A 25,561-nucleotide genomic window follows, 5' to 3' on the forward strand; every position below is an offset into this window, starting at 1 on the left:
ATCCTGAAGACGTGGGACACAGATGTTCAAGAGGCCTTCCGGGTCTCCAGGGGAAGGGCATCCGTCTGCTTCTCGGAGCAGCCACCGCAGCTGCTTTAACAGCAGGGAGCAGCGGGGAGGCAGCTCAGACCCCAGGAGCCCGGCAGCCCGTGCCCCCCGCCTGCCTCTCTCCCCCACACCAGCGCACGGCCGGAGGGCTGCAGGCTTCGCAGCGGGGCTGCCCCAGACCTCTGCCAGTGCCTCTCGAGTGCAGGCTTGGCGCGGTGACCCTCCCCAAAAGGATGGCCTGGGAACACAGGAAGGAAAGCAGCGTCTGCTCCACTTCCTTCTTGTCTGGCAAGCAAGCAGGGTTTGTGAAACCACAGTGGCTACAGGACATACCAGGGCCCCAGGCAGGCCCCACTGTTTTTAACTCTCTTGTAGAGGCCTTCCCAAATCGCCCTCTCTCGGAGAAGACCCTGCCCCGAGGCGGCCCAGCGGACCCTCTGTGCGTGCACGCAGGCTCAGCAGCGAGCCAGCCCCGCTGGCAGGATGAGGCCTGCTCTGACAGGCAGGGCTGGGCGAGCTCCAGCCCAGGGGCCGGCTGTGCTACCCCTCCTGCTGTGCGTGGGGCAGAGAGGGCCCCTGCCCACCGCTCCCACTGCGTCCCCGGGGAGCCTGGGCTCGGCCCGCGCTGGGCTGACGCATGACTGCTCGCGTTCAGCGCTTTGCTTTTAAGGGACTACACACCAACAGCAACGTGATCCCCGGCCATCAGTCTTACGGAAAAGCCTCTGACCTTTCTCCCAGCCCTGACCTCAGTGTAAGAAAAACAAGCCTGACCTACAAAACGAGAGGGACGCTAAGTGATCCAAGGCTACAGAGCACGTAGGTCCTAGCAGAAATACCCGTGCGCAGGCGGGGAAGGAAAGCATGGCATGAACCGAGCCAAGCTCCTTTTGCCAGCTGCCTTGTCTCCTTGCAGATTTATTGTTGCTCCCTCACTCAGTAACAGCAGAGCAAAGACAATAAAGTTAAGCGATCGGTGGCTGTTAAGCAGCCAAGCCTTCCAGGAGCTCCGCAAAGCCCCAGGAGAGGAAGGTGCGCTCGGTAAGCGCGCTGCCGACACCTGCTCGCACGCGGCCAGGCGGCACGCTCAGTCGCCGCGCTGCTAACACGTGGCACCTCTTTCTGCTGACACACCGAGGGGAAGGGAGGTTGGAAAACCACACATGACAAATACACTGCTGCATACGGCCAGACCAGCTCCAGTTTTGCCTTTTCTCCCATCTCGGGGCGCGAGGGCAGCACCATCCTGCTGTGTGGCACAGAAAGCCCCCGTCACAGCAGGCACTTGGACATGAGTGCTCTCACACCGACGGGTCTGTCATCCTGCAGGAACGGGCAGAAATCAGGCTTGGGCCTAGGAGCTCGCCCCAAACCCTGAAGAGGGCATACCTCATGCAACAATACTCCAGGACAGCCCCGCAGTTATCCGTCCCTGCCATCTCCCAGCACCCTCAGTACACGACAAGCACAGTACCCAAGGTGAAGCTCTGACTCTCTCTGGGCACTTGGCTGCCGCTGCCTCTGCCCAGCGATGCTGCAGCAGCGGCAGCTAACGCCGTGCTCGTGCCAGGGATGGGGAACGGGCAACCAGAACTATGCTCCTGGCTGGGGCACCGGGGGTGAATGCACCTGTGCTCTGTGCTCCCACGGGCATGGCATCAAACCGACCCACTCTGTCGTGCCGATGAGCGCCCTGCTCCAGTGGCAGCAGCCTCTTTTCACGGTGACTGGGTCGGTGAGCTCGCTTTGCTTTTCACACAGCACCGAACACTACCTACAGGATGAAGAAAAAGCAAGCCTGTGTTTGCAGCTCAGCGGACGCTTACCTGGGGGCATGATCCGATGCATTGCGACTGACAAGAAGAAGATTGAGTCGCTGTAGTAGGTCCCTGTTCCAGCGCTGAAGTGCTTCTGCATGGCTTCGACTATCGGAAACAGCTTTTCGGTCAGCTCGTTCACATCGTGGGTTATTACCTAGGAGAGACACCAGAAACCCCGCTCAGCCATGACATCCAGCAGCTCCGTCCCGTCATTAGCAGCCTTCGCTCAGCCTGCACCAGCACAGGCGTGCGAGGTTGTGAGCCACAAATATTGCTGCTGGCATCCTGGCTGCACAACGGGGTCTGCCTGTGCTGGACCCTGCTCACCGCCCTGCCCTGAGAGGCAGCTACGTGTGCGGGGGCGAGAGGGAAGGGTTTTTATGGCCATTCTGGAAATGCGAGGCAGGCACCGAGAGACCCGAATCCACGCACACAATCAAGTCCATCCAGCGGATGTTTTCCTGCAGCCTCTGGTCCCAGCTGTTGACACTGGTTCTGGCCTCCCATATGGAGGCGATCACGAGAGGTGACAGCTCACTCCAGGCTCTGGCATCCCGCAGCTCTGAGGCGAGCCAGGCCACGTCATTTACCCTGCGGCCCAAGCCTTGCTCCCTGCCACAGAGGCAGGCTGGGACGGGGCCAGGAGCTGAGCCCGGATTTCCTGAGCCTCAGCCCAGCGCTGAAGCAAGCTCCGCAGCATGCCCCCACCGGGGCTGGGGGAGGAAAGGGCGAGCAGGCCACAGCACGCCGACAAAAATCAGACATCAGCAGTTACCAGAGAGCTGAGCATCTTCCTTAGCTGGAGGTGAGCCTGCTTGCGCTGGAGCTTCCCAGTGCTGCCCACACACTGCCACAGGGCAGAAATGGGACCCAGGGGAAGACGGACTGCTGATACCACCCCACACAGCCCCGTTCGTGTTCTTATTCTTGACAGAATACAGAGAAACAAACTTTTAAAACAAAGCAAAGCCCTTCCACGCCGGTTACCAAGGACCAAATTAACACTCACCAGCCCGCCTACTGTACCTGTGCTCAGGAGCGACCTGAGAGCTAAGCAACAAAGCCCCACCTGCTCCAAAACCAGGAGCGACTGCAAACAAACTGTCAGCTACTGAAATCGTACAGGCTTACACCTAACTGCACGCCGAGTCCGATGAGCAGGAACACGCAGGCTGCTGCTCGTTACACGCACACGAGGACACCGGTCACTGACTCACGCCAGAGGACCGCAGGGATTTTCGGCGTAATTACCAGGCACGAGGGACACGGCCCTGGTGCCGATTAGAGAGTTCAGCAGCTCCGAGTTTGGGACTCGAAGTCATGTTGCCTTCTTCAGGCAACTGAAAGCAGGAAAAACCCAGCAGGAACTGAATGCTGCGAGGGCACAACTTAGCAGCAGTCCTTCAATTTTGGGAAGGGAAGCCTGGTTTGAGGGACGCTGAGATACCTCCCTCAGCTGGCCCTGCCTTCGGCAGAGGATTCAGCCCCATGATCCCCACCGGTCCCTTCCAACTAAACCAGTCTGCACTCTCACTCCTTTTCCCTACCAGAATTTTATCTGCTTATAAGTTAGGAAAACTGCGCTATACACTTAAACATGTAGGTTGGAGCATTATCTCTTTTTTTCTTTTTAAACCCAAACCCAAGTCAAGTGCTTCAGAAGAGAAGCCCGCTGAGCTAGCGCTGCAGCCAGGCCCTCTGCGGGATGCGCAAGGGGATGATGCTCTGACACCCAGAGAAGCTGGCACAGAGATGGAGGCAGTGAGCAGCCTGGAGCTTATCCCTCCCACACCTTCTTGCTGAAATCGTTCCCTAGATCAAAGCTCTCATGTCAGAGCAGAGCTTGCAGGAAGCAGGGAGCTGTCGGTGGGCCCAGCAGCGCTGAGCGCAGCGAGCTACGTCCGTGCCCGTCCTGGATGCTGGAAGAAGCCCTGAAGCCACCGGGCACGGCACCAAGCCCCCAGTGGCGCATTGCTGGGGCAGAGCTGAAGCAGAAGCGTTTCATTTTGCTCCCGGGGAAGCACCCCACACACCAACCCCGGGCCAAGGGCACGGTCCGAGAGCTTGAGGCTTGGCCCTGTGACTTCACAGCAGCGCGACCACGCTGCGAGCTGCGTGTCCTGCAGCTGGCCTCACGCCAAGCGGCCCCGGGAGGAAGGCAGGAAGAGCACAGGACAGCACGTACCAGGGAAGTGTGCTACGAGAGCTCATCGCGGGCCACGCTCCTGTTTGGACAACACGGCGTACGTACAACTTCCCCAAGGCACTGCAGAAGGAGAAACTCGGTTACCAGCAGCATCTCAGCCCAGCTCCCCGAAGCGCAGGAGGCCGCCGTGCCCCGGGGGCTGTGCACGGCCAGCCTTGCCTTCACCATTAGCACAGGATCACGCAACTGCAGCGAGGAGATCTGCAGCAGCCAGCACTGCTGCTGGGTGCTGAAACACAACAAAACGCTGCTGCCCAGGTGCGAAGGCACTGGCTGCAGGGGCACAGGGCCAAGCCCCAGCCCAGAGCACCGACCCAGGGAGCCTCCCCCTGGGAGATCCCTGCCCTGCCACGGCACTGGTGGGAGCAGGTCTCCCTCTGAGAAGTGCCCAGGCTTAAATCACCTCCCAGCTCAGGAGATGATGAACAGCGGAGCAGGGGAAAGAAAAAAAAAAAGAATTCAAACCAACTCCAGTCACTTCTGAAATGAGCAGAGGAGTGCCAAGCACCGGTGGACAAAAATCAGGGGAAAAACACTCCTGAAACTCCAGATGGTATCATCTGTCTTCCCTCGCCTTCCAAAGAAAACAGAGGAAAATGTGTTTCTGCTGCCCATCCTTTGGTTAAGCACTTCTGGAAAGCAAACTCCTGACACGATGAATCCTCCTGCAACCACAGGACTGCTGTCCTCACCAGGACTGCAGAGGCTTCTCCTCTCCCCAGCACTGACTGTAGTACAGCTTGTTTATCTGCTGCTAATTTTGTACTTTGTTATTTATTTGCGTAGCAGCTTTCAGTAAATCCCTGTGGCTAAATCTGACCAAGTTTGCTGAGGACATTAAGAAAAATAAGTTCTATGGGTTTCCTGTGCAACTCATTTTCATAAACACATCTCACGCTGAGAAAAGACCCTTTCAATTGGATCACTAACAAAGCCACCACACTTTCTTTCTGACTTTCCCTCCGTCTCGTGCCTGGTCCCTTTGCAGAGGTCTTGGAGGTGCAGGGTCACAGCAGCCCAGCTTGGACAGCACCAGCCCTGCAGAGGACAAGGAGAGCTCAGCCTTCACCCGCGACCCTGGTGCAGATCCCAAAGCACCTCACTGGGGTGGGCTGGTAACCACATCTCATAGAGGGGGACCGAGATGTAAAAGTAGGGCTGACCTGCCCGAGTGAGGAGCACAGACTTGTAGAAACCACGCTCAGGCTTCCTGAAAGCTAGCCCTCGACACAGCACTGCATGCTTGGGCCTCCTTCTAGAGAGAAGGCATCTGGAGACTGCAGGACGCGGTCCCCCGACGCAGCACAGATGACACTGTGGGCGATGCTTTGGCGCTGCGATGAAGGGCAGCTGCAGATGGGTGCTTCAGCTCAGCTCTGCACTGCATCGCTGAGCTTGGGCAGAAGGGCAGCAATCCCAGGAGAGGGCTCTGACGATGAATGAACAGAAACACCGCGAGTCGGCACCGGGCAGCATCCACTGAGGGCCCTACGTACACAGATAACCAGGAAGAGCAACGAGCTGCACGAAATGGGGCAAGTCGGGGCCCTCGGTGAGCGGAGCAGCCAGCAGGGCATGGCCTGCTCCCCGCACTGCCCTCTGCTCGCCGAGCAGAGATGGCCCCCGAAGCACGGGGCAGGACCTGCTCTCTGCAAGCTCTAAAGCCGTGGTAAAAGCCCAGCAGGATCCCTCTGGGCAAGGCACGGCCAGGCCCTGCCAAAAGGCCCGGGCAGGCTGCGAGCCCTTCCTGCGCCCAGCCGCTCGCTGGCTGCTCCCTGCTGCGCCCCACGTCCCGCAGCCCCACGCAGGCTGCGCAGCGCGGAGCACCAGCTCCATCTGCCGCCGGCACGCTGCGCTCCCCGCCCGCGCTCCGCGTCTGGGATGTGTCTGCAGCGCCCTGCGCTCCCTCCTGGGAGGGCCCACGGGCTCAGACACGCAGGGCTTGGTGACACCGCGCGACGACTGTCCGGGCAGCCCAGGTCTGCCCATCCCGAAGCGCTGCTGCTCACCATCTGCGTGCTGCCCGGGAGGCTGCAGCCGGCTGCCGCGTTCTCCAGAAGGCTTTGGAAGTACCTGAATTCGCACACGTGCTCTGGGGGAGATGAGAGCAGGCCCGCTACCTTCCCCAAGGACCAGGATCCAGATTTTCTGATGCCCGGGCTCCGCTCTAGCAGAGGTTCTGCCTGATCCCAGCTCTGCTGGGAGGGGAGGGCAAGGATAGCTCCAGAAACAGAGCCTGAACCCTCCTCATGAAGAAAAAGTAAAGTGCAGGGTTCATCAACCCTGCCTCCGCAGCTCCAGCGGCCTTCTGAGCACTTTGTCAAGCCTCGGCTCTGGGCCTGCTCTAGGAGAACAGGCTAAGAACCAGGAGCGCGTCCTGGGGACACCAACAGAAGCCAGGAAAGGAGAGGTCTCAGGACAGAGACAGGCGACTGCTGAAGCGACCAGAGATGAACCTTCCTCAAAATTTTGGCAGCACAAAAGGTCCAAGTTATGCTGATGTCTTCTGCTGACAAAGAGGAGGAATGGGACAGACTACAGCAAGAATAAAGAGGCGCTGTCACCTGGTAGCACACCAGAAATGTCACAATATCACGGGCAAGTGTGCAAGACTAAGAAGTAATACAGAAGCCTGTGCTCCATATTAGCAACTGTCTACCTAAAAACCAGGTAACTGCAGAGATCTGAAGTCTGCTGCCAACCCCAGGCTAACTAATGAAACCAAACATCTCCAGGATGCATCATGCCTTCCAGGAAAGGGAAGGAGCTCCCGCTGTAGCAGACCCTGGTGAGATGTCACCTGAACTCTCCAGACAATGCTGCTTGATCCCACCCAAGACAGATGACCTCTGGTGCAAGAACTGCTCCCTGAGCTGAGCCATGGTTCGCTGCAAGTCCGCAGCCACCTGAGGCATGCAGAGGTTCACCCCAGTATGCTCACACAACACTAACTCGTAAGCCCCACAAGCCCATGTTGTCCTGGAGCAGCAGTGCTGGACAGGCTGCCCGCAGGAGAATTTGGTTTCTGAGAAAAGCAGAGGGCAGTAAGGCAGCTGTATGCACACAGGGGTGTCCGTGAGGGATCCATGTGCCGTCATGGCCCAGCAGCTGCACCTCTCCAAGGAACACGATGCCACAAACCTGAACCAAGCTGCTGTGCTGCACGTTTAGCGTCAGCTCGACTCCAGCTGTGGGGCAGAACGGCAGACACACGGCCGTCTGCTGGCACCGCCACGGGGCACTGCAGGCCACAGTGCCGCACACAACGCTAGCCCACAGGGCTGCAGCAGGGGAAGGTTTCCAAAGCCACCTGTTGCGTGCCCCGTCCAGACAGCTGGGGACTGCTCGGTACGGTGCAGCTTATCCACTATGGGTGACATGGCAGTGCTGGCACTAGTAAAACAGTCTAAGAAGAGAGATGGGACTATCTACCAACAAATATTTTGTATGAACAACATGATGGTTACATCTCAGGCTTTTCCAGTGGAGTTTGACTAATATGAACTATCTGAAAACTAAGAAACAAAAAGCTACGGCAGAATGAGAGGGCTCTTCCGCAGAACGTCCTGCATCAGCATCTCAGGACAGGAGGGTCCTTACTTGGAGTCTCACAGCTTGGCGCTCCCTCCGGTTACCAAATACCTGTTTAACGTGAAAGAACTTCGCACCGCTTGCCTTTAGGGGGGCAGAAGCACTTCTCCAGCAGGCAGCAGGATGAACGTTCAGGTGCAGCAGCTCCCCAGCACCCCCTTTTCTAGGAGCCGCCCGCAGTGAGGTGGCAGCCTGTTGTGGCGACAGCCTGTTGTGGCGACAGCCCTGCAGGACCGCTCGGGAGGCCACCTACACACCGGCACCAAGCCCCACTCAGGGCCTCGCGCGTATCAGTACCAGGCTGGGTGGTCGTGCTGCCGAGAGGCTGAAGGGCGGCTGAGCAGGGGGCCTCCGGAACAGAAACTCCCCGTGCCAGAAGGCTCCTCCAAGCCAGAAGCGCCTTGCCCGAGGGGGGCTAAGCAGGGGGCCTCCAGGTGGCTCGCCCGAGGCGCCCCCATCCCGCACAGCCCCGTCCCGGGGAGCAGCGAGCTCCGGCCGTCCACCGCCGGCTCTCCTCCGCGCCGCGGAGCCCCGGGGGCCGCCGGTGCCGCCTCACCTGGTGCGGGAAGGCGGCGCGGCTCAGCGCGTCCCGCAGCAGGCCCTCGCCGATGTCCCTGCTGGCGCCGTCGGTGACGAGGTGGAGGTGCAGGGCGTCCCCGCGGGCCAGCCGCCCGTGGCGCAGCAGGGAGCGCAGGGCGGCGCGGGCCTTGTCCCGCAGCGCGGGGCTGCGCTCCGCCTTGGTGAACAGCACCAGGAGGTGCAGGGCTCGGCCGCGGCGGGCAGGGCCCGGCGGGGTGGCTCGGAGCCGGCGGGTGGCGGTGGAGAAGGTCTCGCCGCCGCCGCCCAGGTAGTAGAAGGCGCACACGGCCAGGGCGGCCGCCAGCGCCAGGGCGCAGGGCTGCGAGCGGGCCCAGCCCGCCCGCCCCATGGCCGCCCGGCTCCCTACCCGCCGCCCGCCGCCATGCTGCGGCCCGGCCCGGCCCGGCCCGGCCTCCCCGCCCCGCCCCGCCGCCACACGGAGGCGGCTCGGGGCCGGGCCCGGCCGGGAGCTGCGCGGGGGCGGTAACGAGAGGCCTGGCGGCTCCTGCGGGGCTCGGCCGCGGTTTAGATACAAAGAGCGCAGCCTTAGGAAAGGGGAAGGAGGGCTCCTCGTACAGTTACAGCGTCCGGGGCAGAGGGCACGGGGGAAAACGAGCGTTTTACTGCTGGGATGCGTAAAAGAACAAGTACAGAGTGATACGTAAATAGAGGAAAATAATAATTCATTTCAGACAGAGCAGCTGCTCGGCTTGAACGAACAGAGAGTTCTTGGGGATTTCTAGCAAAACAGCAGTTGGAATCTTCACAGAAAGGCGAGGGGGATTTCTTCCTCCTTTGTCATCTCCTTCCATGGCAAGCAAAAGAAGAAAATACTGTGCGGAAACTAGGGATGTACCAAAGGGGTACCTAGGGGTACGCTCAGCCTGGGCCCCAGCACTGCCCTTCTGGGCTTGGCCCTGGTGTAAGAAATGTGTTTGTGGAAGCACAACAGGCTATAGGACTGTACAAACAGGAACAATAAACCCAAAGACTAAGTTAGGTCTCACCCTGGGACGTGGCAGGGAGGGCAGCTTGCAATACTGACTTTCAGTGTATTAAATAATCAGCTCAGTCCTTCTGACGGTGTTTTGAAAGTATCACTTCCTTGCACGTTATTTGTAACTATCAAATGGTCCTTTTATAGTCACTGCGCCATGTAAGGTTCTCATGAGTTCTCATGATGAAAATGCAGAGTTAACAACCCTACTTTAAAACAGGTGGCTGCAGAGAAGCATCAAAGCCCTGGAAATACCACAGCCAATCCTATGCTTATTCTAGTTCTCACTTTTTTCTTTAGTGAGTTGAAGTTTTTGCTCTACCAGGCACAATTCCAGTAATTCAGATAATGTGTACGGATGTCATACTGCAAAATCGGAGAAATTTCATTTTTTAATGGGGAGTTGATGACAGCAGTAGGAAGGTCCGGTTGCATTTTCTAAAACTATTTCAGCTCAGTATATAAGCTGGTAAAATATAAAACTCTAGGGAATGAAAAAAAAAAACAAAAAAAAAGAAAAAAAACACAGGATCCCTTAACACAGTGACAGTATGAACCAACAACGGTACAATCCAAAGCCTCTGAAATGAGGGGAAAGACTGCCATAAATTTCAGTGAGTTCTTGGGTTAGGTCCTGATTGGTAAGGAAACTTAGACCATCTATTGTGATCACCCAAACTTATGGGAACAAATTTCAATGTCTAATATAATTCAGTAGCACTATTCAGTATAATAACTTAGAAGTTTTACATACATCGTACCAACATCAACAAAACATGAAACCTTATGAACAGTCAAAACAATACAGATCCCTATGGAGATACCACAGATACCATCTTAACATGCAACGTAAGTAAGTTATGCCTCTGAAATTAATACGCATTAGAATATATGTTGAAATCTTACACATTTGTCTTTCCAAGAGACTTTTGGAACATGTGATCCAATTCTGTCTAAGGAGGAATATTTCAAAATCTTTTAATGGACTATATAGTAAATTACTAAAAATCCACATGAAAGATGATTTTGAATTGTTTTTGGAATCTACTGCTTTGTACCCCACTGATTACTGATGACATATCTCATATATAGAGAAACATGAACTGGAATTGAAGCTTTCCATTATCTGGTACAGGGTGCAAGGTGTTAACACATACCAGAGTCTTAGAGTCTACTACTCAAGTTATACTCAGATTCATACTGTAATAAAAAATGGAAGTTTCCTAAAATTACTGTGCAGAACATCAGCACTTGAATCAGAACTCAAGGAAATCCAGATCTCCATAGCACTGGAGTTAATCATACTTTGTTTCACCGAGGGCTGAATCCTGTAAGGTACAGAGACCCTGGAGCACTGAGCCTGCCAGTGTCTAACAGGACTGAACCCTCGATACATTTCATGTAGCTTAGTGGCATATTCATTTTTGCTGATGAGCAAGATCTTCAGACACGTATTGCACCTGACCTGAAAAATGCAGTTTATCCTGGACATCATAGTGTACCTAAAAGGATCAGGGAACGAGGCTGCAGGATCAGAATTGATACACCTGCTCCCTGAGCCATTGAAATTCCAAATCTCCTGAAAAGTCATACAATTCGTGGATCGGGATGTTACTAGTCCTTTAGCATAAACAGCCTGATACTGCAGAGTATCAGACGAGAGCTGGACTGCAGCAGATGAATCTGCAGAGCTACAGGGAAGAAACTTTTTGTTGGTAGGAAGTTGTCCTGCAAAATTTCTCAGATTTTTCTTTGAGTAGGAAAGCAAACACCAGTGGAGACTGGTTAAGTGTCTCAGATGTTTTCCCAGCAGCGAGGAGTAGGACAGTGATTATGCCACTAAGCTTTCGGGAGCTTTACATTACCAACCAATCACATTGTACACTGACTGTCATGTAGGTGGCAAAGGATACAAATCTTTTGAAAAAACCCTATGTCTCAAGTGTATACTATACATAGCCATATCTTACATTATCCCATCTGTACACAGGGAATTTTACTTTCTCTAAAATCTACTAAATAAGTGTCCGTTGCTGTTAAATACTACAGATTACAAAGTATATTGTCATTTCATAGACAATTATTTAAAAGAAACTTATGAAATCATCTGTAAGCTGTAATTTCTAGTAAGTTGCTTATTATTCAACTAAACATACTCTTCAAATGGGCAGTCTGCTTTTCCTAGCATAATTAGACCACAGATTAAACAAAACTTTTTTTAAGATTCTTTTTCTTGGAAAAACTTATTGGACACTAAGATGCCATTAACTTCACATAAAGAATCGTCCAGATTAAATGCACTACTATACATTTCTGCAAAATGATAAATATTTAAAATACATTGTTTATAAAATTAACATGCCAGAAAGTTTAGTTTTTACCACAATTTACAGAAATTCTTTACCCAATTTTGCTTATACAAGCCAGCTTGGAGAAAAGCCATTTCCTAAATGCACTTAAACAGAAAGTTAGCGTACTGCCATGGCTAATAGAATCCTATAAAAAAAATCACACTGATGTTATGTTACCTAAAAATTCTCCTTAAATTGTCCGTAGGGTAGACAAATACAATATGAAGAACTGCATCTGCTGGCTTGTGGCTTCTGGTGATTATTTTAGTAGTACATAACCTGATACACAAGCATGTATCTACAGACACCATTTGTGCATGCACATCAGCAGGTGGAGCTCACCAAAAAAAAAAAAAAGCAACTTGTGTCATTGCCCTCATTACAGCTGGAAAACATTCTCAGTTGTTACTTTGCAAAAATGTGCAGTATAACTCCTAGGTTTTCTTCTGCAAGCCTTAGTTTAGACACGTACACATCCGCGCCTTTGCGCATTATGTTACACCATGCTGTGCTATAAAGGATTGATTGACCTAAATTTAGGGTAGCTGTACTACATATGCATTTTTATATATGCAGCTTAGGGCTAGTAGTGAGAACAGCAGAGAGAAAAGGTGACAAACAGCTCTTGTGTGACTGTTCTACACAGACTCCTGTGGCTTTCCATTTTTACTTGGATGTCTCAAATTTCAAGTTTTGATGTCAAAATACTGACAAACCCCACATCATGTCCAGCAGGATTAAATTTATTTTTTTCATTAAAGGTTCCAAGTGCTCATTTAAAAGTTACTTCCTTCACAGCAATCTTCATTTTAGAAGGGGCTCGGGGGAGAAGAGGGGTGCAGAAGAAAATTGACTAACTCTTAGAATTTGGTCCTCCAGGATATACACTGATCGTGACTGACCTGCAGTCACTAGTATAAAAGCCAGCCTGGTGTTAAAACTTCTGCTGCAAAAGAGAAGTTACCACATCTTGTTATTAACAGCCTACCTCTAACCAGAGTCAGGGTAGGAACAAGAAAAGTTACAGGCCCACAAACAGAAGGACAATTCTGTAAGTCATTACCTGATTTCCCTTCCAAACAGTCCAAGAAAATGCAACCTAGACCTTCTTGTCAGAGGCACATCTTTATGGCAGCAGTGAGACAGATGACAGTATAGGATACTAATTAGCAAAGCGGATCTGGTCATCCTGCCACTCAGAGTCTGCAATACATACAGCTATGCTCTGCTAACTCTAAGTACGAGCTACAGATGAACTTCATACTTGCTAACTGGTACTATTTCTACACCGAGCTAGCAGGTATTCCTTTAACTTTAAAATGTTTTCTTCAGCTGCTGAGGTATATGTACTGTGGAACATAAAACTCTTATACATTTCCCCAGCTACCATGATCTACAGCTACATTAGAGTGGTCGTTTTATCCAAACTATCTAACAAAATGCATATATTTCATTCTGTTAAAGACGACTTGCAATAGAAGGAGCAGGTTCTTTTCCTTCTTGACACTTAAGGCTTCTGGGAATCTGACTGCTGGAAACGGTTTAGCTTCTCTGGATTATTTGATGCCATTTGAGAAAAGTCACGAAAAATGTCCTGATAAATTTCATCTCCTAGAAGGAAGAAAAAGGGGAAACAGTTTCAAACATTTGTGATAATTAACATCATCCATCATTGCACAAACACCTTACCATGCCACCATTTACTGTAGTAACATCTATATTAATGTGTAAAGACTTCTTATACAGATGGAATGATGCTGATGTGAACTGGGACTGTTTAATCACATGCACATTCTGTAGAAGCAAATTAAACAAAGCAAAACTATACCTGAAATAGTACCTCAAAGGCAGCCACACAGAGGAAAGTTCAGAGTTAGAAAGGAAAAGTGCAAGCATTTTTAAGCAATGTAAAAATAAAAATGTTTATTAGCTATCAGAGAAAAAATACTTGGTTTTGGAAAGGACGTGCTAACCAGGACTCATCAGGAAATTAGAATTATGGCATAAATAAAGATTTACTTGGAAACAGAGGTCAGAAGTCTAACAGCCAGAAAGAACTCTCCATGAAAGAAACAATTAGCAAACAAGAGTATATAAAAAAAAGCAATCCTAAGTAACCAGGGAAATTACTGTTCATAAACATTTTTGGTCTATTACTTTCACAAGTATAAATTTTTAATGCATTATTGGACATATATCTTCTAGGTTTATAAAAGTCATGAGATTTCCTTTAAATTCTTTTTGTTTGCTGCTTATCTTTACCCTTTGTATCTAAAACCAACCTGACCACTAGCGCAAATATTCCAAAATGAGAGAAGGCAGCAATTTTCATCTGCTCTGTCCCCATCCCCTCCTCTATCTACACAGGAAAACCACGATCAAGACGGAATACTTCTTAAGTCATGGCCAAGTCATTCTTCTACCGTCTTAAAATGGAGATTTTCACATTTCTTTAATCTGCTGCAGCATTTTGGGCCTTGAATTAATGTTCATTTTAAAACATTAACCATACCATATTGACTTCAAAGGAAATTAAATGCATAAAACATTTGGTCCAGTCAGGAAGTGTTCAGCCATCCAAATTGTGCTGCTGTCTTCCCAACATGGATGACTGCATGGGATAAGATCCCAGCATTACTGCTCCCTGCTGACACCTTGATTAATAGTATGACAGAAGAATCATCCCAAAATCTCTACCACCGTGTACATTCCCCCACCCGCCCCCCAACAGGATTGTGGAAGAAAGAAAAGCATTGTTTCACCACTAGTTTCAGAAGGGCAGATTTAAAAGGGATTTTTTGTTATAGACTGTACTACAGTGAAGAGTTACACTGTTTTGGTTTTCCATCTTTTTAATGTACATTTCCAATATTAGAACCGTTATCCTTTTCCAGTATTGGAGATGAGATGGCATTCATTTGAAAACACTTGCAGAAATGACAACTGACTTTCCAGAAATACTTAACACTGCATGTGGGTTTATATGAAAGTGTAATCACAGTTCTGCCCAGACTTTAAAGGACAAATAAATTGACTACTACTCTACTAGGAAAACTTAGGTCTAGTAGAATTCCCTTTTGGTTTTCAGATTTAGTTTCAAGTATGTTCTAGAGATCAAACAGGCATACAACACATTTTATCATTAAGTTTTTGATAACTGCTTGCACTGAAAGATAAGCACAGAATGAAAGAAGAGTTTGTAACATCCATCAAAAGAACAGGTTTGAAGAGAACAAACGAGAATCAAGCTTGTGTGATGCAAGCAAAGCAACTATGTTTTTATTACTGAAATGGGTCCCATTCACGAACTAGTACTGTAGTTCAAGTTGCTGTATTTAGTTCTTTCAAATAAAATTGAAAGAAAAAACCAAAAGCTACTTTTGCAAGGTACATTGTGGTTCTGTTTTTGGCTATTACATAACAAAAATATTACATACAAAAATAGATTAAAATAAAGTGCCCCTTTATGCTGCATTAAAATATTTAATACTGTAAACCTTATAATTATTTTAAAATCTTACTTTAAAACTTAATTCTGGAAATTCCATTTCCAAGTAATGTTTTCCCTAAAGTGCAGATTTTATATACAAAAATACTATAACACTGCTTTACCATTTAACACCAGAATAAATCAAAAGGCACACATCATACATTCAAGAAAAAATAGGAAGAAAAAAGTAGCAGTACTAATATCAAATAGTTAGCAGACATATTGTAGCACCAGAAGATGAGCACTCAAGTATTATACAAGAAACAGCACAATGGTGCATATGGCTTCTACCACCAGAAACAACCATTTTGTGGAACAAGCTAGTTTCAGCTAGTTCCCATTCTAAGAATATTTTGGAAGACCAACTGTACTTTGCAAAGCAATATATACATTCCCTAAGTAGCTCAAACCAGGCAGGTATATTTAAATCAGAGATGTTGACGTTATTAGCTGCATTATTAATTATCAACTGCATTACTAAAGCTGAGCAATATGCAGTTAGCTTCACTGTGATGACACTCTTACATTGATACTTACCCTCACATATCTCCCAACAAACACAATTGTCTTAAAAACCCTTATTTTTTCTAGAATCATAATTTTGAAAAAGAGGAGTTCTACAGTAAGGGTAGTGCAGATATTTTAACGCATCTATGCAGTGAAAAAGACCTGCCTTTTCTATGACCAAATTAAGGGTATTTATACATCCTAACAGTTGGACTTGATGCTCTTTGAAGGTCTTTTCCAACTAACTGTTCTATTCTAACAGCAGAGGGGCTTTGTGCTTACACTTAACACATTTACACAATCCTTCTAGCAGGCTAGCAGACATTAACATTTAAAACACTCAAATATTTACTTCAACTTTTAAAGAGACCTCAGCAAGTAACATTGCTGTATTCAGAGATACAGCAGGATCATCTGGCTGGGACACTGTGTTGTACAGCTTGTGGTCTGAGTTTCAGTAGGTATTCTAACAATACCCTCTCTTTGATTTTAGGTAAGCTCTACCCCTTGCGGTGGCTCTACTTTCCACTGTCAATCTTGCCCATTTACAGTGACTAGAGATGTCTGCAAAATATCTAGATCAGATTGCATCAGCTGCAGTCCCTAGATTCTACTGTAATACAGACTGACAAAAAGGTCAAGGTATTTTCAATAAAAGACTCACCTGCTTTTTATCTGCCTAATTGAAGAATCTAAAAATCTTTTAAACAATAATAACAGGGAAAATAGTCTCCACTCCATCTTCAGTTTGAACAAACATTCTTATTTTCATGTATGTAGTGCCAGAATTTATGAATTAGACCATAAGCCTTATAATATTTAGGAACCAACTTTGGCTTTTTGTACAAACTACAGAAACATTTTCTACTTCATAATAATTTTAAATTTTTGACATGTCAATTAAGTGATCCAGAATATTCGTTTATGACTTAGCATATAGCTTTTGAATCAAAATACCTACTTCCCTTAAAATAAATGCATTTCACTATTTTAAACTGTAAGTTTTATTTTTACCTCTTCAAATAAGAACTAGAAGAATCAAAAATAATTCAATACTTGTTACCTTCAGGCTGTCAGTGAAGTAGTATGCATTATATCAGAAAACAGCCTCACATTCAACATGACCAAACAGGTAATAGATTCCCCTCTCCACATATGTAACCTGCTGCATTTAGAGTGGAGAACTCTTCCTCATTAAGCTCATAATTGAGTATTCACTTCTAAATTATTTGTTGCTCCTCCAGAGAGAGCTTGTGAAAGTCTGAGTGTCTTTAGTACTTTCATGGTTTTAACTCGACTTTCCTGGTTTTGTTTACAGATGAATTTGCAAAACATCTACTCTTCACGGGGGAAATTTGTGAAATACATACATTTGGTTCATGTAATAGCACTAATCTGGGATACTGACAGGAGACTCAACATTGCCCCTTGAGTATATTCCAGCCCCAAACTAGTAAAAGGTATAAGCACACAATCATTATGAATCAATGACAAACACACAAAGGCTTCGTAAGAGCGAGCCAAGAGTACTCACTCAACCTTAAAAGCAAGGTCTTCCTTTCACTACTGCCCAGCAGGCCATGTTTTTGTGCCTACCTCGACTAACTTGACAATCAACTCTGCCTTCATTACTGATCTTTGCATGAGATTAAATTAGGTTCTTAGGTAAACGTAATAGAGGAAATGGCTTACATAAATATCACATCAGAACACAGTATAAATAGAGACTGACTGCCTGAGAATAAGTTGCACAGATTCATTAAATAATGTTATTTTCTTGTACTGGTTGCCTCAAATGCCTGCCAGGTGTTTTTTGTTTGTTTTTAAAAATCAAACGGTAAGATACTATGCATACAAAAATACATACTTAAGAATAACTGTTTTGTTAAATATCTTAACATAAAATATTTTTCAAATAAAAATGGAGGAAATAATGCTTTCCCATTTGTCTGGAGTTTTTTTGCAACATTTGATACACATTTGTACATCAGTGTAGAAGGATTTTTTTCCCTAAAAAATTAATAAATTCAGGACCATTCCACCAGAAGGAGAATGGTATCCTGTAATAACATGAACTCCTCAAGTGTCTCTGAGCAACCTGGCTTAAACAGGCTGCTCTAACTGCCAGGTAAATCCTACCATTGCATGAGTTTCAGTGGAATGTCAGTAGGAGAAAACCATACAACAAAGAGCAAAACAGATTGGTAATGGTTGTACTAACAAACTACCGTAATTATGTACTTTAAACACTGTCCTTTCAGGTCCCCTATATAATCTGACAAAACCACACCATAATGAAGCTTTAATGTGTGTGTAACGCCTATAAAAACTATTATTGTATGAAGCTATCTTAAATTCTCCTCAGACCCTAAGGATCTAGTTGTAAACTGATAAATTCCTGAATACATTTCTTATACTGCATCTCAGTATGGTTATTAGTAGAGTATTGACCTGGCTGTCCATAGAGTCCTTCTGATTCACGCATTTCTTCATTCATCCTTGCTAAACGCAACCTGTGATTTCAGAAACAAAAAAAATAATGTCACCTTTAAAGCAATGAAGATGACTGCAAGTAAAGGCCTACAGCCCATTCATGAACCTCAACAGCGCGGTCATCTATGGATACTGCACTCTGAATTTTCCTTTTGCTCTCCCTACATTTTACGTTTTTACGTAAAAGAATTTTGACACTTCCTACATTTTTAACTCGAAATGATATGAAAACTTAGATACCTAGTTAAAAAACATAACATACAACTTACAATGTTACAATATCTGCATTTGCAGCTTCTACAGCTATACTCAATGGATCTTTCCCATCTTCATCAGTGGCATGCTGGTTTGCTCCTCGTTTTAAGAATAAACACACCTGTCTGTTTAGAAAGATAATTTAAGAACAATTTCCACAACAATAGAAAAAAAGCAAATAAAGCTGGATGCAATGTATTTGGCTTAATTTACCAAAAGTCTCTTGAACATTTCAGAATGGCACTATTCATCTATAGTAATTAAGAAGTTAACACAGAAGTAAGCAAAGCCTTTAGCTATCTTTCCAAAGAGATATTTCTCTTTCACAGTTATTACTGTGAAATCATGCTATTACAGCACGGAATTGAACCCTTTAGAAGGTAAGCCTCTGCCTTTCTTTATCATCCTAGGTCATAGAACCAAAAAATTTCATTTTTACTACAACAGAAAAGAAATACTGATCAGAATAAATCAATACAGTAAAAAATCCTCAGACAAGTACCTGTTTTACTCAGTAGAAACTGATCTGATTTTTCTCTGCTGTTTTTCATCTATATATGTGCATATATAATATATATGCATGTGTACACACGTTTCTTCACCTATATAAACATGGCATGCTGACTAACCTTACACCTCAAACTCTCTCAAGCTGTAAACTTGCACTTTTTTCAGGATTCATGCATGCAAAGAGCATGGGCACCACACAACAGATTATGTCCTCATTTGAGCTGAGCTGGCATGGAGTTTCAGTTAAAAGCCATGATTCCAAAATTCAGGATGTGATGTGATACATTTTGAATTGAAACACTTTCCGAGCAACACACAGGTGAGATGAAACAGAAACATGCCTTGCCTCACTATTTCTCTTACTCTTACCATACTTCTCAACAAAACGAGAAACAATCTCGTGAGCCTTCACCAGATGTCTATGTCATTCCAAAACTTTATTAAATGCACATTTTTCCAAAATGGACTGAAGTGTTTATAGTCATGTGCTTTGCTAGCAGATGAGATGTTCAAAAATGTTATTTTCTCACTCATCACAAAATTTTAAGAAGAAACTCTATCACCCGAAATATATTAAAATGCCTGAATATATTGGGAAGTGAAGCAGCTTTGTGTTAACAGAGATAGCCATTTACAGATTCGGGAACAGTGAGTTACCCAGTGTGTCCTAGAACTGTGGCATGGTGCAGGGGTCCTCTTCCTTTCGTGTCCCTGATGTTCACGTTGGCACCATTCTGCAGTAAGAATTCACAAGTAACCAAGGAGCCCTATGGAATAAGAGCAAAACAAACAATTTAACACCAGATCTCTAGAATCAGAGCCAAACCTGTCCTGCCATCTAACTTCTCAGTCATGCGGTAAAGGAAATGAAAAGGATTGCCTCCATGTCAAGTTTGAACACTGCTGGGATGTATAACACCACATGTATAACACCAGCAAGGAGCAATAGTTCAGAAACAACTTTGAGATAACTTTGTAAAGACAATTTCAGCATCACATTATCATTCAAGAGCAAAGCAAGCAGTTCAGAAGAAGCAGTGACACAAATATCCCTATTACTCCCCTTCCCCTCCTCCCACATCAGGATGCTGTACACCACATACCCCTTGCACTGCCTGAATGAGTGGTGTTGCTTTGTTTTCTTCTATATTGACCCAGTTTACTTCAGCGCCATGGGCCAATGCTTCTGCCATATCAGGAAGATTCTTCTCAAAAGCAGCTCGATAAAGCTGCAATCCTGGACTAAGCTGTTTGGAGTCAATGAACACAGAAGACTCTTGCTTGTCTCCTTCTGAAAGGAAAAAGAAATATATATATTGCTTACCTGTAACTCCTGCTTCTGTAAGGTACCTCCTAGAATTCTGACCAAAGACATAACTTCTCTGGCATAAGGTAGCTCAGACTTTGTGAGATGTTCTGCACTGGTGCCCCATTTTGCCAGAGGTCACCACACACACCTTTAGCTTCTGCCAGCATTCAAGCACGGACACTTCACAGAATTACTGGCCAGGAAACCTTCCCTCCATGTTACTGGCATGTGTGAATATCCTTCAATCTACCTATTCCGTGTCATTTCTAAGAAAAGGTTTTAGCCAAGAAATGCATCTTGGTTTTAGCCAAGAAATGCATCTTGTCCCATACCGCAAGATATGAATACAAATAATTTCCTGCTGAGATGTAGTCATACAAATATCTTTCTGCAACAGTTTGATACACCTGAATATATAATGAAGCTAATACTGTTTTGAGAATTTTCATTAAAAGACACCATTGTCACATACCAGTTACTTGCTGGGGCTATAATCCTTTGGACTAAAGCATAATCTTTCATCTTGAAAAGAGTAATACAGAGTGGAGTGTGGGAAGTAAAGACAGTTTTACATGTAAGCTTTCATGAGTTACAGCATCATAAGTGTTTCTACAATGCAGTCAGAGGATCTAAGCCACATGCTGCTTGCCTACAAACCACAGCTGTGAAGTACTGCATTTAAAATGTAGCTCAGAGCGCTGTGATGTAGTATAATCAGCTTCCTTTATAATTGTTCTGGATATTTTGACAAGCCATAGTCCATATATCTGTCAGCCCAGGACAATAATAATAGTACATAATTTTATCACTTTATCAAGTTTGAATAAAGAGGAGTAATGTTTAAGGGCATGGTCAGTTGATTGTAAATAGAAAACTGAAAAATTAAGCAAGACATTCAAGTAACATGCAATGCTTTTTGTCTGTGACTTAACAGGAATTCTTTCTCCAGATCTTTAACCATTTATGAAATTATTATACATTTCTCTGGAGGCACTTCTATATTAAAATAAAGCACTGCTTCATTTGCTAAAAAATTAAGTTTTGGCTCAATATCATCTGACTACAAAAGTTCTCTGAACTTATTTAGGAGGATTCTACGTCATTCTCCATACCAAGTCTGGAGGAGAGAAAGGTCACTCAGCCAATTCCTACCCTTGTTAAAACATTTCAGAACACCAGAATAGAAGAGAGGTGAACGTTATCATCAAGTACTAATCCTTTTGACATGAACATGCTAGCAAAAAAAAAAAGATTAAGTCTTCATCTTGAAGTACGAAGCCTAGAGCACCTGGTTCATACAAACTGTTAGCTGATATAGTAGAGGCAAGGTGTTCTCTGCTGTCATCAGCACTCTGCTGGATCCCACTGTCACTGCTTCTTACTGTTTGGGGGAGAAATGGGAATTACTATGCAGACCGTAAGTTACCTGCTTTTCACAGACATGATAATAAAGCAAGCTCTTATACTTGGTCCTGAATTCATTTTTATTTTTTTCCCCTCCCAATGACCAGTAATTATTCATTATTTAAAAAAAATCTTAAGTCATATATTTCAACCATAACATTTATAACAATAGTGTGAAAGATTATTAGAAAGTTAGAAGATCAGGATAAGTAAAAAAGCTTTAATTATTTCATGTAAACACAAAGCAACGCAGTAGCCTGGAGACAATGGATTAAAAGCAGGGAGATGGCCACAACACACAATGGGTCACTAGTGCAAATACTGAACACGCCATAGCTGTAGTACTTACTACTACGTAGTTTTGAAGAGGTATCAAAGTAGGAGAAGAGTGAATCTAGTTCATCAGGACAGAACAGAGACTCCCGCCTCGCCTCGTCGCTACTTACAGCAACCGCTGGGACATGCAAGTTAGCAAAGCACAAAGCAGGCAGTAAGGAAGGGATAGGGTAGGAAAGAACGTTATCGGAAAAATTAAGGATGGAAATACGGAGGAAAGAAGGTGGTTAATATGTTTCTGAATGGTAAGAACCCCCACTCCACAAACTCTTCCCATCTGAAAAGTGCACACTACTCAACAAGCCTTTTCTCCCTTACACTTCTGAACTAGGATATGACCCATTAGAAGAAGGATTTGATTTCCCTGCATGAGGCAGGAAATCAGTAAATACAAAGAGTTCCTTTAAAAATAACATGCATAACATAGCTCAGGAGAGAGGTGTATAGATACCTTTTGGGGATGCCACACCTTGTTCCCCTGCCAAAAGAGATTTTTCAGGGGCACTGTGCCTCTTCTCTTCCTGACTTTGAGGAAAAACTTTTGTTCCAGATTCAAGCGGAGATACAGCTGCTACAGGCTGCTTTTCTACAAACTTTCTTTCCACATATTTTGCTCTGATGTACGCCTCTTTCTCCTGCCTGTCATATACAAAATGTTAGGAGTTAGTAAGCGGATATTTTATTGTTTTCCTATGTTATAAGGACATCAATTTCATACTACAGCCAGTAATCAAACTGCAATCCGGCATTGCACATAGGACACACATGACATTTTCAGAAAGATGAAGGGCATACTGTCCAACTCTCTCTGGGTTCTTAATTAAATTTTGCATAAGCCTCAAACGAAAGCAGCTTAGGAAAAGTTAAGAATTAAATGTTAAAATAAAGTGTTATATTCATATAGGTACATTTTCTTTAAGGTAGAGACTCTAGAAAGCAGTATGTGGAAGAAAAACGTTATTCACTACGTTATCTGTTGGTACTAACCCTTTAATAACTAATTAATATAGCATATATTTAGATTCTTCAGTAAAAACATTTGTTAAAGGAACATCAAGACTGCGTAAGAGAACAATAATCAAAACCCCAGGTAGGTACAATCACCAGATGCATAATGAATGCTGAGATATGTTTTCTTGAAACCTAAGGTTATCATCAAATGGCACATACCAATTCTGACACAATGAAGAAAGCGGTTATAGAAGTACTATTATTGAAATCACTGAAAAACAGTTACAACTAGAAGTAATATCTAGCAAATGTCCTACAGTTACAGACACGTTATCATTGTCTCCAAATTGCTAGCACTTTATAAATCATGCTTTTCAATAGCATGAAACTGTTTGACAGCAAGCAGCACAGAACTAGAAAGCTAATAAAAATGTTTTAAAAAACGTATCCTTTAAAATAAAACAAAACCTTAGGAAACTACCTTCAAACAAATTAACATCAAACGAACAGCAGACAGGTGTATAGTCATTAAAAGGATGTTGTAAAATAGAGCTTGTGTGCAATGTAGGAACAACGAAAAGAGCATTCTGGGGATCTGGGAGCAAAAGTCAAACTTAATGAAGTATAGATAGCGGCAAGTGAAATGAGCAGCGGCATATACAAGGTAAACCAAGAGGAGAAGCATCGCAATGGCACCAGCCAAAATCCACAGAGGCTGGAGAGCTGAAGCTAGAACGGAAATTAAGATAACTTTAACTTGACCTGACCCCAGGTCAGGTGGACTCAAAAACATGTGAGGAGAAAGGCAGGCCCATTTTAGAGAAGCAGACGGGTGAATGATAAAACTGGAATGGGAAGAGGCACAAGCAGGTAACACGAACACAATGTAAGAACAGACTGCTAGCTTATACAAGCAAAAACCTTTAATCACTAGAGGAATACATTGGCCCAAAAGATAATCATGCAGTATTTGAAAGCCATAAAGGTGCATACCCCAGAAAGGCAGTGGTACAAAAGAAGAAGTAATAAATCAGGTACTAAGAAGAAAAAAATCATTTGCATTTATATTAAATAATGATGCAAATTGTTCAATTTAATGTCATTTATGACTATAACGAACAAATGAAATCTAGGTATATTACTACCTTTGGCTTCCAGGTTGTGGCTTCTTTACTCCCACTTTCTCCAACTTTGCTTCATATATTCTATTTATGACATCATTTCCCAATTCACACATAAGCTATGAAGCAAAATAAATTCAAATAGAGTTACAAAAGGCTTTATCTACTTATTTAGTTGTTTTTACCTCACTCAGCCTATTTTCCCAACTCAGTGTTTTCACTGAGTTTTGTAAGTCCACTTCCAAAAGTAAGCATGGGTTTATTTCATGACAATGAAACAATCAGTGAATAAAGGAAGCAAATTCAGAATAAGATAACAAAAATACAGTTATGATTGTAAAGTACTACTCCCTTCTGAAAGGGGATTATGAAAATGAATCTGTCATTGAAGAATCTTTTTTTCTGCAATTAGAACGACATTTGTGGGCCTCATCAACAAAGGCATTCTTTTCCACCAGCTTTGCTGTTATTCTTATCCCAATCCTTATCTGGCAAGACACGATTTCCTCATTTCTGTTCCAACTCGTCTAACATACATTTTTGCTGAACCATGATCAGTTACATCTATATGATCAAAGACAAAGCATTCTGCAAATACTATTTTTAGGTGAGCTCAGCCCATGAAATCCAACTTACTGATGGCAACAAAGAGATTTCTTGCTTCTGATAGCAGGTAAAATATTCAGCTTTAATTTACATGAACAGGAAAAAAGGTGGGGTGTTTTTTTTTGTTTGGTTTGGTTTGCTTCCCTCCTCCCACCCCACAGTACGAACTAAACTACTATTCAAAGGGTATTTGTGAACCTGAAAGTAGCATAAGGCTTTCTGGCTTGCAAGTTCGTATCAAAAATTACTACTACTACTGCAGGCTGTATAAGAAAGTGTGAATAAAAACAAACAAACACAAAAAACACACCATAATGAACATTTTCTACTCAAAAGTAGAAGACATACACTGGTTACAAATGTAAGTTTTTCCTGCATTGAACATTCTGATGCCATGGCTGTAGAACAACAATCTGAGTAGAAACTGTCATTTCAAAAAACTATCATACCTTTAGCAGTTCAGGTTCCCATGAATCCAGTGTTAAAGATCTTACTTTTGAGAAGTGGACTCCTAGGCTCCTAAACAGGAAAAAAAAAAATTAACTAGTAACTGTATGCAGTGTCTTACCTCAGATAGCTTTACCATTGGTTTATGCAAATAAAGCCAGTTACCTTCACTCTGTTTACAAAAAGGGTTTCTAATCTTGCTTTAATACATACTTTAAGAGGCAAACAACACACTTCATAATTAAGTCAATGTGTAAGTCAGATATACTTCTGAAAAGCCAACCAACCTGTGTATCCCAGAGCACTCAATACAAAGCGTGATTCCTAGGTTGATACTGGCCCAGCGAGGATCTGCCAAACCACAGTCACAACAGGCAGCATTACCAGGAATACACTGAACTCGCTGTAGAGCACTTTCTCCCTTTAACAATTTCTCTTTTGTCTCGCTGCCAGTTTCTAAGCTTCCAGTAGAAGGGGATGGTTTCTTTTCCTGTTTCTAAAAAAGAAACAAAATAAAAGACAAAATTTAAGAAAAAGATC

The 25,561-nt window shown here is 45.0% G+C and overlaps 2 protein-coding genes across 5 annotated transcripts in view; both read right to left on the reverse strand.

The window, feature by feature from the left end:
• XXYLT1 (xyloside xylosyltransferase 1) overlaps positions 1–8,666 on the reverse strand; it is a 42,520-nt gene extending 33,854 nt beyond the window's left edge. Inside the window, exons 1-2 of the mRNA XM_080604924.1 lie at positions 8,222–8,666; positions 1,875–2,022 (exon numbers count right to left, since the gene is read on the reverse strand). Of these exons, the coding sequence (XP_080461050.1) occupies positions 1,875–2,022; positions 8,222–8,593 (520 nt within the window). The 5' untranslated portion in view covers positions 8,594–8,666. The remainder of the gene's footprint in view (positions 1–1,874; positions 2,023–8,221) is intronic.
• A 949-nt stretch (positions 8,667–9,615) lies between these two features.
• Positions 9,616–25,561, reverse strand: part of ACAP2 (ArfGAP with coiled-coil, ankyrin repeat and PH domains 2) — a 65,449-nt gene continuing 49,503 nt past the window's right edge. For 2 of the 4 annotated variants that reach the window (XM_080604884.1, XM_080604883.1), the window contains 11 exons: positions 25,309–25,517; positions 25,024–25,093; positions 23,993–24,087; positions 22,348–22,535; positions 21,910–22,014; positions 21,445–21,537; positions 19,951–20,138; positions 19,505–19,614; positions 18,352–18,462; positions 18,041–18,102; positions 9,616–13,203 (listed from right to left, as the gene is read on the reverse strand). In XM_080604884.1, coding sequence (XP_080461010.1) covers positions 13,100–13,203; positions 18,041–18,102; positions 18,352–18,462; positions 19,505–19,614; positions 19,951–20,138; positions 21,445–21,537; positions 21,910–22,014; positions 22,348–22,535; positions 23,993–24,087; positions 25,024–25,093; positions 25,309–25,517 — 1,335 coding nt within the window. In that variant the 3' untranslated portion in view covers positions 9,616–13,099. The remainder of the gene's footprint in view (positions 13,204–18,040; positions 18,103–18,351; positions 18,463–19,504; positions 19,615–19,950; positions 20,139–21,444; positions 21,538–21,909; positions 22,015–22,347; positions 22,536–23,992; positions 24,088–25,023; positions 25,094–25,308; positions 25,518–25,561) is intronic. The other 2 variants (XM_080604885.1, XM_080604886.1) reach the window with 1 other exon arrangement.

Source organism: Anser brachyrhynchus, assembly GCF_964034855.1.
Source record: "Anser brachyrhynchus genome assembly, chromosome: 9".
Lineage (NCBI taxonomy): Eukaryota > Metazoa > Chordata > Aves > Anseriformes > Anatidae > Anser > Anser brachyrhynchus.